The sequence below is a fragment of the Magnolia sinica genome, chromosome 9, assembly GCF_029962835.1.
Source record: "Magnolia sinica isolate HGM2019 chromosome 9, MsV1, whole genome shotgun sequence".
Classification (NCBI taxonomy): domain Eukaryota; kingdom Viridiplantae; phylum Streptophyta; class Magnoliopsida; order Magnoliales; family Magnoliaceae; genus Magnolia; species Magnolia sinica.
The window spans coordinates 18,430,334-18,442,966 of record NC_080581.1 but is presented as its reverse complement, the minus strand read 5'-3'; the positions used below and the strand labels follow the sequence as shown (position 1 = coordinate 18,442,966).

Here is a 12,633-nt window from a genome sequence, read left to right as displayed (position 1 = left end):
TGCGTACTGAGTAACTCAGTACGCTTAGTGTACTGAGTAAATTCTGTGGGGTTCACCTTGATTTATGTATTTTATCCACTTCGTCCATCCATTTTAACTAATAATGTTAGGGCTTGAACCAAAAAATTAAGTATATCCAAATCTTAATTGGAGCACACCACAGGAAACATCTACCATTGAAAATTTCTTGGGGGCCACAGAAGTTTTGGATCAAGCTTGTATTTGTGATTTCCCTTCATCCATGTTTTTGCGATCTTATGAATAGATTGGATGAGAAATAAACATCACTGTGGGCCCTATAAAGGTTTCAACGGTGGAAATCATTATTTCAACTGTTTCATGTGCTATGGTCCACTTGATCTTTGGGTATGCTTAAATTTTTGTCTCAACCCCTAAAATAAGATGGAAAAATGTATGGACTGCGTGGATAGACCAGATACATTCACGGTGATCCCAACAGAGTTTACTCAGTGCAATAAGAGCGTACTGAGTAACTCAGTGCACAAACCGATTTCACTTATTCATGATATCACAGAGACCTAGAGGAAGGGAAAATAAAACTCTCAAGCTTGATCCAAAACTTCCATGGCCCTCCTGAACTTTTCAACAATAGAAACTCAATTCACAATATTTCCTATAGTGTGGTCAACTTGATTTTTGGATATATTATATTTTTGGGATCAGGACTGAAATTAACTGTTAAAATGGATGGACGGGGTGGATCAAATACATAAGTCACGGTGAATCCCACAGAATTTAGTCAGTAGGCTGAGCATACGCAATCCGCTTCCCTGACAGAAATCGGACGGGGTACTGAGTTACTCAGTTGGGCGCACCGTGAATTTATGCAGTTTATCCAGTCCGTCCATCAGTTTTCTCAGATAATTTTCACCGTTGAACAAAAAATTGAAGCATATCCAAAGCTTAAATGGACCATACCACAGGAAACAGTGGGAATAATCATTTAGACCGTTGAAATCTTTCCATTGCCCACAGTGATATTTATTTGTAACTTGTTCAAGAGATCAGAAAGACCAGGATGAAGGGAAAACAAAAATATTTGATCCAAAACTTCTGTAATAATTTTTCAACAGTAGATACTTAATTCATACTATTTCCTGTGGTGTGGTCCATTGATCTTTGGATATATTTCATTTTTGAATCGGAACCTAAAATTAACTTTTAAAATGGTTGTACCGGGTGGATAAAATAAATAAATCAGGGTGGATCCCACAGAATTGACTGAAAACGCTTTATCGCACTGAGTTACTCAGGACGGGAGACGCAGGACGCGGATAAATACCGACACGTTGAGGGGCGAGACTTGCTACCGAAGTGACGTTACCAAGTTCTGTAGGCCCTACCATGATGTATGTATTGCATCCACACCGTCCATCCATTTGGAGATAGACTTTTAGAGAATGAGCCAAAGAATGAGGCAGATCGAAATCTATAGTGAACGTCACCACAGAAAACAGTGGGAAGAGTGACGCCTACCGTTGAATCCTTCCTAAGGTCCACCATTATGTTTATTTGAGATCCAAACTGTTCATAAGTTAAAAAAGATATTAAATAATGGAAAACACAAATATGAGCTTTATCTAAAACTTTTTTCGCCCTTAGAAGTTTTTAACAGTGGGCGTCACTTTCTCCACTGTTTCTTATGGTGGGGTCCACTAGAGATTTTTATTTGATTCATTCTTTTGATCATGCCATAAAATGATCTATCCAAATGGATGGACGGTGTGGATACAAAACATACATCATGGCGGGACCCACAGAACTAGGTGACGTCACTTGAGTAGCGAGTCTCGCTACTCAACCCGTCAGTAGCTAAACGGATCGGCTTCTCAGCCTGACACTAGCCGATGGCTAGTGGTCGGTGCTCTGTGGGTCCCACCATGATATGTGTGTTTCATCCATGCCGTCCACCCATTCTTCCCGATCATTTTATGGTATAAGTCCAAAAATGAAGTTGATCCAAATCTCAAGTAGACCGCACAGTGTTGATTGAACGCCGAGCATTAAAAACTTCTGGGGGCCACAAAAGGTTTGGATCAAGCTGATATATATTTTTTCCTTTTATCCAAGTTTATATGACCTAATCAACAGGTTAGATGTTAAATAACCATTACAGTAGGCCCTGGGAGGTTTTTAATGGTCGACATTCAATCACTACTGATTTAGATCTTCCTCATTTTTAGGATCAAGCCCTAAAATTATCTTTCAAAATAGATGGACGGCGTGGATAAAACACATAAATCATGGTAGGGTTCACATAGCACCGACCATTAGCCACCTTGCTGGTGGCAGCGTCACTAACCAAACTGCGTCCTCTCCAGGCCTACTTTGTCTAGGATATGATTTCCACGAAGGATTTGAGGAAGATCGAATTCGCCGTAGAAGACCTTATTCATTTGTGCCTCTCTACCGAATCCGGCCAGCCCCTCATTTGGGTAGGGGCTTGAAATCGATTGACCCTGTATCATGAGCAGCCTACACATAGCAGGTGGGCATCGCTTTCGGCCCGGCACATATTTAATGACACGTACACAAAAGGGTTAGTGTGAAAAATATACATACCTTTGGAGTTGGACGACTGTCTTCGAGTGGCAAAACCGTGAAAAGGCAAAAGCCTTGGCAAAGCGACAGATTCCATGGATGTGGTTTGAGAGCAGAACCTGAGAGTATAGCTGCACATAAATGCAGCAATTGGAGATTGGAAAGATGCTATAGTTATGCACTGAAGGACAAGACTCTTGTGATAATCGTTCACCACCATTTTCAAAATGATAGTAAATAATCGTCTTCACATGGACCCGGACTCTGAAAGCCTATCACGTTAAGTCTTAGGTAGGTTCCACATGATGCTTATAATAAATCCAGATTTTGATTTTAGTATGATATTAGGACATGGGCTAAAAAAATAAGGCAGATTCAAAACTTAAGTGGTCCGCACAAGTAAGGAAAAGCTTACCCTTGAAACCTTACTGTATTCCACCGTGATAATTATATGCCATTTATACTGTTCATAAGGTAGAATGAACTGAAAAAACAAAAACATTAGCCTGATCATAAACGTAATTTGTAGCCCTACGAATGTTTTAATAATGTATGTTCAATCCTCACATTTTTGAAATTTTGCACCCACTTTAGTTTTGAATTTGCCTCAACTTTAAGCCCGTGTCCTAACATGATTTAGCAAAATGAATGGATAAATTTCTAACAAGCATATGGTGGGTGTAACCTAGCTTCGCATGGCAAGAAGCTCCTACGCCCTTTGGAAGTAATTATTTATCTTCCAAAAATAAAATAAAAAACAAAATTTCTAGGAATGGCTTTCACAAGCAATCCACACCCTCCTCAGTCCTCACAGCAATCCAGACCATTAAAAATGTGGGTCACACGATAAGTGAAATATATGTATAAAATTGGTGGATATCAAATGAATGGTAGGGAGTAGTCCAAATTCAAAGAACAAAGTCAAAATTTTCCTCTCTAAATAGCTGTTAGCTATTAACTCAATGAATTACTGTCTCCTTGACTGCCATAGATCATATGGAGAAAATTGTTGTTTTTTTTTTTTTTAGGTTGGACATAAATCAACCATATTATTACCAAGTATATGGATGGACTCGATTAATACGTTATCTTACCTCTTATATCTAGAGGTGTGCACGAGTCGAGTCGAGCTGAGCCGAGCTTTGCCCAGCTCGTGCTCAACTTGGACTGCCCGAGTCCCAGCTCGTGCTCGGCTCGGCCTTCGAGCTCGGAACAACAGCTTGTGCTCAGCTCGGCCGAGTTTGAGCAGAGTTTGAGCCGAGTTCGAGCCCAGATTTGGGGCTTATCTTTCTGGATGAAATCAAACAGATCCAGACCGTGCTCGGCACTGGAATTCACATCGGATCTGTAGAGATAACGGAGGGCATCGAGGCTAGCATAGTAAGGGAGGTAGATGGCGTCGGCCTTTGTAGGGTCCGGTGTTAGGCAGTGATATTCAAGGATCCGACGGTGGAAAATGAGCTCGAGCATGTCAGGGTCAATCCGGTACCAGCTATGGGAGCAGTTGTGGGTCTTTTGACTGAGGTTGTGGTTGGCGATGTACAGACAGAAGCCATCATAGACGGGGTAGTGGGAGTAATTGGCAAGGAGGTTGAGATTGAAGCGAAAGGGGAGATTTCGAATGTGGATCCAACAGCTGCGACATTCTGGGTTTAGGGAGATGGACAGATCTGATTGGGTTAGGCGGGAAGTGGAGAGAGAGAGAGAGAGAGAGAGAGAGAGAGAGAGAGAGAGACGGAGATGAGGAGAGAGAAGAGAAAGAAGGGGAGAACGGAAGAGGGCATGGTGATGACTTAGGGTTTTTTTTTTTGAAGGGTATATGTACCAAGTCGGGCCGAGTTTGAGCAGTATTCGAGTCGAGCCGAGTCGAGCAGGGGTAAGCTCGAGCTCGGCTCGAATTCATATCGAGCACCAAAAAACAGCTTAACTCGGTTCGAACGCAGCTTCGATCTAAGTCGAGTCGAGCTTTTTCGAGTCAAGTCGAGAGAGTTACCGAGCTTTTGCTGCTCGTGTACAACTCTACTTCTATCTACAACAGAGAGATGGTTATACTGTAATTCAGTTAACATGGCGCTAACATACCAGTTCCCATGTTATCATCTACTAGATAGACAGTTCTGTTGATTGGATCAGCTCTACATGTGGTACCCAAATCGTCTACAACACCTGTTAAAACACCTAATCTCAGTGGTAATCACCATATTGTATATGTTAAATCCACTCAACCCATCAAGTGAGAACCATTATTTGGTTCGTACATGCATGAAATAAACCATATCAATTACTCATATTGGTCACACGAACTGGAACAATGTAAAATTGCACCAAAAATTGCTAAGTTCATATAGTTTGTTGCTGAAGTTTTGTATCAAGATGATATTTCTATCTTCTCTTCATATTAATGAGTTACGCGTGATTAAGGTATTGGATTAATGATGCAAATAATGTGGTCAAAGTTATTATGGATCTATCTAATTTTTCTCCTTGGGACATGACATGAAGATAGAGATTGGTACAAGGAGTGGAATTTACACAAGTAATGTACTATACGGAGGAACCAAACACTATAGTATTTTAGGTCTAAACGATAAATATAATGGCTTGTTTGGCCAGCCGGATTGAACTGGATTAGGATGGATTGGTTTAAGATCCATGAGTTTGCTATATCCCGGGATAAGTTCACCGGGTCTGTTTGGCACGTTTGGCATATCCCGGGATTTTACCTTCCAATCCCTTTCAATCCATCCATCCAAACACGCCCCAGGCCCGATTGAACGGGATTAGGAGGGATGGGATCAATTTTAAGGTAATGATGGTGATGTCAATGGATTTGTTTAAGATCCATGGATTTGCTACATCCCGAGATAAGTTCACCGGGTCTGTTTGGCACGTTTGGCATATCCCAGGATTTCACTATCCAATCCCTTCCCATCTGTCCATCCAAACACCCCCTAAAGCAAGTAGAATTTATGGATGTGAATTGGGATTTTGACCATACTAGGATTGTGGTATGGTTGAACTCGCTAAATCGAAAGGAAGTTCCAAATATTCTAAAGGTAGTCATCATCTAACGGGCCTTGAAAAAATATTCAGACTAAATTACCTTTACCCTTGGATCAATAGTTGTATGGTTTTTGAGTGAATAAGAAGTTACGTCGTATTTAATCCTAAAAAGTGACGTGTACGAAAGTTAAATCCAATTCGTTCAATTTCTTTGTAGTCTTTTATTTATACGGAAATATGCCAACTTCTTGTTGACATGATCTCTTTCTGGCTCACAAAACTTTATAACTTATAATGGTGTTCGTTCGATACACACTAATTTCTTGTGATGTGGTCAATGTGACTGGTAGATGTTAATCATGCTTTCAACCATGGCATGTGATGGAATGGATTCTGCATATATGTGATGGTGGACCCCACAGACGGTATATTTATAGTATTAAGGGTCAGAGTCGAGGTTGGCATGTGTTAATGGTCGAGGTTTTCATGTGCTGAGGGTTAAGGTTGTCAATGTCAAGGTTATCATGTGTTAAGGGTCGAGGTTGTCATGTGTTGAGGGTCAAGGTTATCAAGTGTTAAGGGTTGATGTTGTCATGTACATGTGTTATGGGTCGAGGTTGTCATGTGTTGAGGGTCAAGGTTGTTAGGGTCGGGGTTGTAATGTGTTAAGGTTTGAATTGTCATGTGTTGAGGGTTGAGGTTTTCATAACTCAAGAGTCGAGTTTGTTAGGGTCGAGGTTGTCACATGTTAAGGGTCGAGGTTGTCATGTGATAAGGGTCGAGGTTGTCATTTGTTCACTACCTTTACTACAAAAATTGGATCAAAGGCTACGAATTAAATTCGCAATGAAAGAATATTTTATTCAGTAGCCATTGGCGCCATTATTGTAATGTGGTAAGGGTCGAGGTTGTCATGTTATAAAAGTCAAGGTTGTGGTTATAATGTGGACAAGTTCAAGGTTTTCATGTTATAAGGGTTGGGTTCGTGGTTATATGTTATAAGGGTCGAGTTTGTGGTTGTAATGTGATAAGGGTCGAGGTTGTCATGTTATAAGAGTTGAGGTTATGGTTGTAATGTAGTAATGGTTGAGGTTGTCGTGTCATAAGGGTTGAAGTCATGGTTGTAATATGATAATGGTTGAGGTTGTCATGTTATAAGGGTCAAAGTCATGGTTGTATGTTACAAGGGTCGTAGTTATAATGTGTTAAGCGTTGAGTTTGTCATGTATTAATGGTCGAGATAGTCATTTGTTTTGACTCACTACAAAAAAAAATGGATCAAAGGCTAATGATTAAATCCGTAATGAAATAATATATTATAAGGATTGAGGTTGTAATTGTAATGTGGTAAGGGTAAAGGTTGGCATCGTCGAGGTTGTCATGTGTTAAAGGTCGTGGTTGTTAGGGTCGAGGTTATGATGCGGTAAGAGTCGAGATTGTGTTGCAGTGAGGGTTAAGGTTGGCAGGATCGTGGTTGTGATGCCGTAAGGGTTGAAGTTCTAAAGGTCGAGGTTAGGCAGGCCAATGTTGTTATGTGGAAATGGTTAAGGTTGTGATGTCGTAAGTGTCGAGGTTGTCACCAAAGATGACAAAAGAATGTTTTAGTCTGTTTCCTAGGGCCCATAACGAGGTGATCTGTTCCATCCACCTTGTCGGCCTGCTCGCCGTGGACCCAAGAAGTCCTCACTTAGGCAGAGTCCACTTTCAACAAACATTGCAATGAGTGTAGAAAGTTTCAACAATGGTATCACTATCACATTATTTTCTATTATGTAGCCCACAAAAGCTCTGGATCATACTAATATTTGGTCCTAGCCCTAAAATGGCGTGGTAAAAAGGATGGGCAGGGTAGATTACACACGTACGTTAATGCGGTCCCACGCCCAAAAAGGGCTTGAGCCCTATCACAGTATACTTTTGTTTTACAAATATTATTTTTGTAATTTTCTATTTATACGGGGTTATTTGCAAGATTCAAATTGTCCATCCGATTGGCCAGCTCAACGTGGCCAAAGAGACCGCCGTTGGTAGGTTCCAATACACACTTGCACCGCAGTGGGCTTTAGAAAGTTTCAACAGTACGTGCAATCACCATCACCGTTTTCTATGGTGCGGCCCACCCAATAGATGGTTCTGGCTTACAGTGGATTGTACACGGATAACAAGGTCGGTCTCACGAGTGGTGGCCCCACCCTTCATGTGTTCTTTCAGGCGTCACTGACGCTGTAACACGGATACCAAGTTCCAAAGCTGGCGCATTTTCGCCCATTAATTACTAAAAAAAAACGTGATTAGAATTCCAAGTAAAAAATATATTTGAGATAACAAATATTTAAAAAAATTTGTAGTATCACGAGATTAGGATGGTTAAAACTTAATATCCATGCGGGATTGGGTATTACTCCACCAGGACTTATCTAAGGACCGACGGTCCTGACAGTGGTAATTTAGGATGTATTTATTATATACATGGCATCTATTCATTCTGAAAAATTAGTTTTAGTTATTTTCTGAAAAAGAGGCAGATTGAAACTGGACCACACCCCAAGAAGTCGTGGTGACAATTATGCACACCGTTGAAAACTTTCTAAGACCCATTGTGATGTTTATTTTCGATCAAAACTGTTCGTAAGGTTACTTAGAATTGGATGAAGGTAAAATATAAATATTAGCTTGATCTAAAATTTCTGTGGGTCCCATGAAGTTTTCAACGGTAGGTGTTCAATCTCTACTGTTTTGAGTGGTGTTTCCACATGAGCTATCGATCTGCTTCATTATTGGGTCCCTACACGGAAATGATCTGCTAGAATTGTTGAACGGCGCATATAAAATACAAACATAAAGGTGGGCTCCATATAGCCCCTGTCAGGACCGTCCGTTTCTAGATAAGTTCGCGTTCATCCGCTTCCGGACTTTACGCAGCACCAACATCGAGGATAGCAGGTGATGAAACGCATCCCATCAGAGCATGTGCGGGTAAAGACGCATCCCATCAGTCCTTGTACGTTTTCCGTGGAGAAATTTGCAACTGTATGGCCCATTTACCGCCGAGAAAATGACCACTGTAGACAAAACCTTTTACCCAGCGGTTTTTATGAAAGAATACAAACTTAAGTGACCAACTTAGACTATCACGTGCGGACAGCGACTTTGAGGACGAAACTACCCCTCCTTTTCACTGCGAAGACGAGCGCTGACGCTCCTCCAACTGACAGTTGTACGAACGGCTTAAAAGAGATCAAAGTTACATGGCCCCACAGCTATGTATTTATTATATCCACAACGTTCATCCATATTTCGAGATCATTTCGGAGCATTATCCAAAAAAAGGAAAATCATATCCAATGATCAACTGGGCCACACCACACAGAGCAGCGGAAAATTGATTTTCATCGTTAAAACTTTTGTAGGGCCCACCATAACATTTATTTTCTATCCAATCTATTCATAAGGCCACAAAGACCTGGTTGAAGAGGAAAAACGATTTTCGTAATGATCCAAAACTTGTGGGGCCCCTAAAAGGGTTTCAACGGTAGACGTTCAAGTAGAATGGTAATGGTGTGTGGACAGGGATACGGATATAGCTACGGTTATAATCCGTAGCTATACCAGTAAGTCGGCATTCCACCGCAAGTTGCTGTCCCTATCGGCGATTAATTGTGAACCTCACGATTTCACCCCCCGATCTATGGCTACGGATTATAACCGTAGCTATTACCGTAGCTATAGCCGTATCCCAACACGGCGATTAATCGTGAACCTTGCGATTCCACCCCCGATCTATGGCTACGGATTATAACCGTAGCTATAGCCGTATCCCAACACACTTTTTTTTTTTTTTTTTACATGGAGAATTTTATTCTACCTACATTTTTTTTCTAACACATATTTATATAAATATGTAAATATAAGCATATAAAAAAAATCTCTTTTTTTTCATTTCTTTCTTTATTCATATAATAAGAATATTTTCTAAACCAAAATTAGTTACTGACGTACCATACATAATTTTAGGGCTGAAAGTTGGGCGGGCTCAACCCGACCAACCTGTGACCGACCCGACATTGGGTTGGGCTTGGTCAAGATGTATCGAGTTTGGTCTTGGGGTTGGGCAATACAAACAGCAACTCAATAAAACTTGGGTTGGGCTTGGATTGAAGTCTTGGGAATTGCCAGGAAATGCATGGAAATGACCGTGAAATGAAGGAAAATGACCATGAAATGCATGTAAATGACTATGAAATGTATGAAAATGACCGTGAAATGAAATGGAATCGCTAGGATTGACCGTGAAATGCATGGAAATGACCATGAAGTGAAAGGAAATGACCGTGAAATGCATGAAAATGACCGTAAAATGAAACGGAATCGCGGGGATTGATCGTGAAATGCATGGAAATGACTGTGAAATGAAACGAAATCGCGGGATTGACCGTGAAATGCATGGAAATGACCGTGAAATGAAACGAAATCGCCGGGATTGCCCGTGAAATACATGGAAATGACCGTGAAGTGAAGGAAATTGACCGTGAAATGCATGGAAATGACCATGAATCAAAACGGAATCGCCAGGATTGACCGTGAAATGCATGGAAATGACCGTGAAGTGAAGGAAATTGACCGTGAAATGCATGGAAATGACCGTGAATCAAAACGAAATTGCCAGGATTGACCGTGAAATGAAATGGAATCGTCGGGATTGATCATGAAATGCATGGAAATGATCGTGAAGTGAAGGGAAATGACCATGAAATGCATGGAAATGACCGTGAAATGAAACGGAATCACCAGGATTGACCATAAAATGTATGGAAATGACCGTGAAATGAAACGGAATCGCCGGGATTAACCATGAAATGCACGGAAATGACCATGAAATGAAATGGAATCGCGCGGGATTTCCCGTGAAATGCATGAAAATCACCATGAAGTAACAAACTGCAATTGAGCGGGCCAAACTGGAAATTGAGTGGGCAAACATGGAAATGAGCAGGACAAATTAGAATTTCAGCGGGCCAAACTGGAAAACATGGAAATAAGCAAGATAAATTGAAAATTGAGCGACAAACTAGAAATTGAGCGGCCAAACTGAAATTGAGAGGGACAAACTAGAAATTGAGCGAGCCAAACCGAAAATTGAGCGGACAAACCGGAAAATGAGCGGGCCAAATCGGAAAATGAGCAAGACAACTGAAAATTGAGCGGCAAACATGGAAATGAGCGGACAAACTAGAATTTCATGCCAAACCGAAATCGAGTGGGCGGACATGGAAATGAGCGGACAAAGAAAATTGACGGACAAATGAAATTGAGCCACCAAACTGAAATTGAGCTGACAAACTGAAATTTGAGCAGACAAATGGAAATTGAGCGGCCAAAACGAAAATTTAGCGGACAAATCGAAAATGAGCGGCCAAACGAAATTGAGTGGGATAAATCGAAAATTGAGCGAGACAAACGTGCAATTCAGTAAACTACAAATTAAGCGGACAAACTAAAAATTGAGCGGACCACATCGAAATTGAGCGGGCCAAACTGGAAATTGAACGAGACAAACTGGAAAATGAGTGGGCCATCCACCTCCAAAGCCATGAACAGACCTGAACAATGAGAGAAGACTTCGTGCCACGAGCGGGACCACAAACAGGTGAGATCCAACCCTCGACCCAAAAACCTAGACTATTGAAACCCTTTTTTCACAATTACTAATAGAATACGTCTATTGTAGAGATCCTTACACCCTGTGTCGAACTCCTACTTCGAAACCGCCGACAAGTTTGAACCCTATGTTACCGTTTTATCGGCCCCTGAGGGCCCAGATAATGATCACGGGTTGCGATCTATGCTTAAGAACTTGTTGTGCTATTTATTTGAAATGATTTTCAAATGATATGTTTTATGAAATGCATTGTAGTCCATGTGTTCGATGAAATGCCTGATTCATTCTTGCTCATTTCTGCTTACTAATGCCTATAGTTCCTATTTTACATGCTATGTGTTCACTCAATCATTTATGCAATCCAAGTTGCTCAATCTAGAAGCTGGTATTTGAAATTGCAAAACTATTGTCATAGATTTGTAAACGATGAAATTTTCCATGAATATAGATTTGTAAACGATGAAACATGCCAATCCATTCGTATCAGCTTCTTTCCTGAAAAATGCCCCCTTTAAGTTTCCTTACCTAGACTGGCAACAAATTTTCCATGAATATAGATTTGTAAACGATGAAATTTTTTCAAGAAAATCTTGCTGAAAGACAATCATGGGAAACAATTTTTCATTTCTTATTGTTTTCAAGATATGGAGTTTCCCAAAAAACTCTATTTTCTTCAAAAATAAAAAATAAAAAATCCACAAATCCAAACAGTCCTTAAAGTAGGCTTGAGGAGATTGCTCAATTCATTGATAGCCAATCAAATCAGATAAAAGAGTTTGAAGCAGAGAGAGAGAGAGAGAGAGAGAGAAGCTGATACGATTGCATGAAGATGAGAAGACTGAGCTGAAGTGGAGGTATTTGGAAGAAGAGGTGGAACTGAAGAAGGAATTTGATGCTAAGCTGACCCAACTGATGGGCAAGTGACTATTGTAAATAGGTCCAATCTTTATCTTTTTTCTATCAAATTTTGATTTTTGTTTCAGCTTTTTCTTAATCGTCTGTTTGCAAACCATCAGTTAAGAAAATAGTTGGTCAGTAAAAAGATGCAAAAGCAGTCCATGGTTTGGTGAGCTAGGCTATTGATCTGAGCCAGCTACGGATGTGCTAGCTGCATATAGATCATTAAGAAAATGCAGCAACAATATTAAATCTCCCATTTTTTTTTTGTTCCTATTAGTTTTGTCCAAAAATTGATCGATTTCACTTTTAGCACAATATTGAACTTGATATGTACTTCTGGGCCTTGGTTCTTGGATGCTCTCTAGGTTAAATGAGTTCAAGTCATGAGACAAATTCATTCATGTTTGTGGGCTTGTTTTCTTTATTCAGGCTAGTATATATGAGGAGGAGAAGAATCTCATAGACTGAATCAGTTTGATAATGCACTAACCTTTGCTCTATCATTTGGT

The 12,633-nt window shown here is 40.4% G+C and overlaps 1 protein-coding gene across 1 annotated transcript in view; it reads right to left on the bottom strand.

The window, feature by feature from the left end:
* The window catches only part of LOC131257009 (probable homogentisate phytyltransferase 1, chloroplastic), a 125,301-nt gene extending 122,617 nt beyond the window's left edge, over positions 1-2,684 (bottom strand). Inside the window, exon 1 of the mRNA XM_058258161.1 lies at positions 2,584-2,684. Coding sequence (XP_058114144.1) covers positions 2,584-2,659 — 76 coding nt within the window. The 5' untranslated portion in view covers positions 2,660-2,684. The remainder of the gene's footprint in view (positions 1-2,583) is intronic.
* Positions 2,685-12,633: the final 9,949 nt, after the last annotated feature.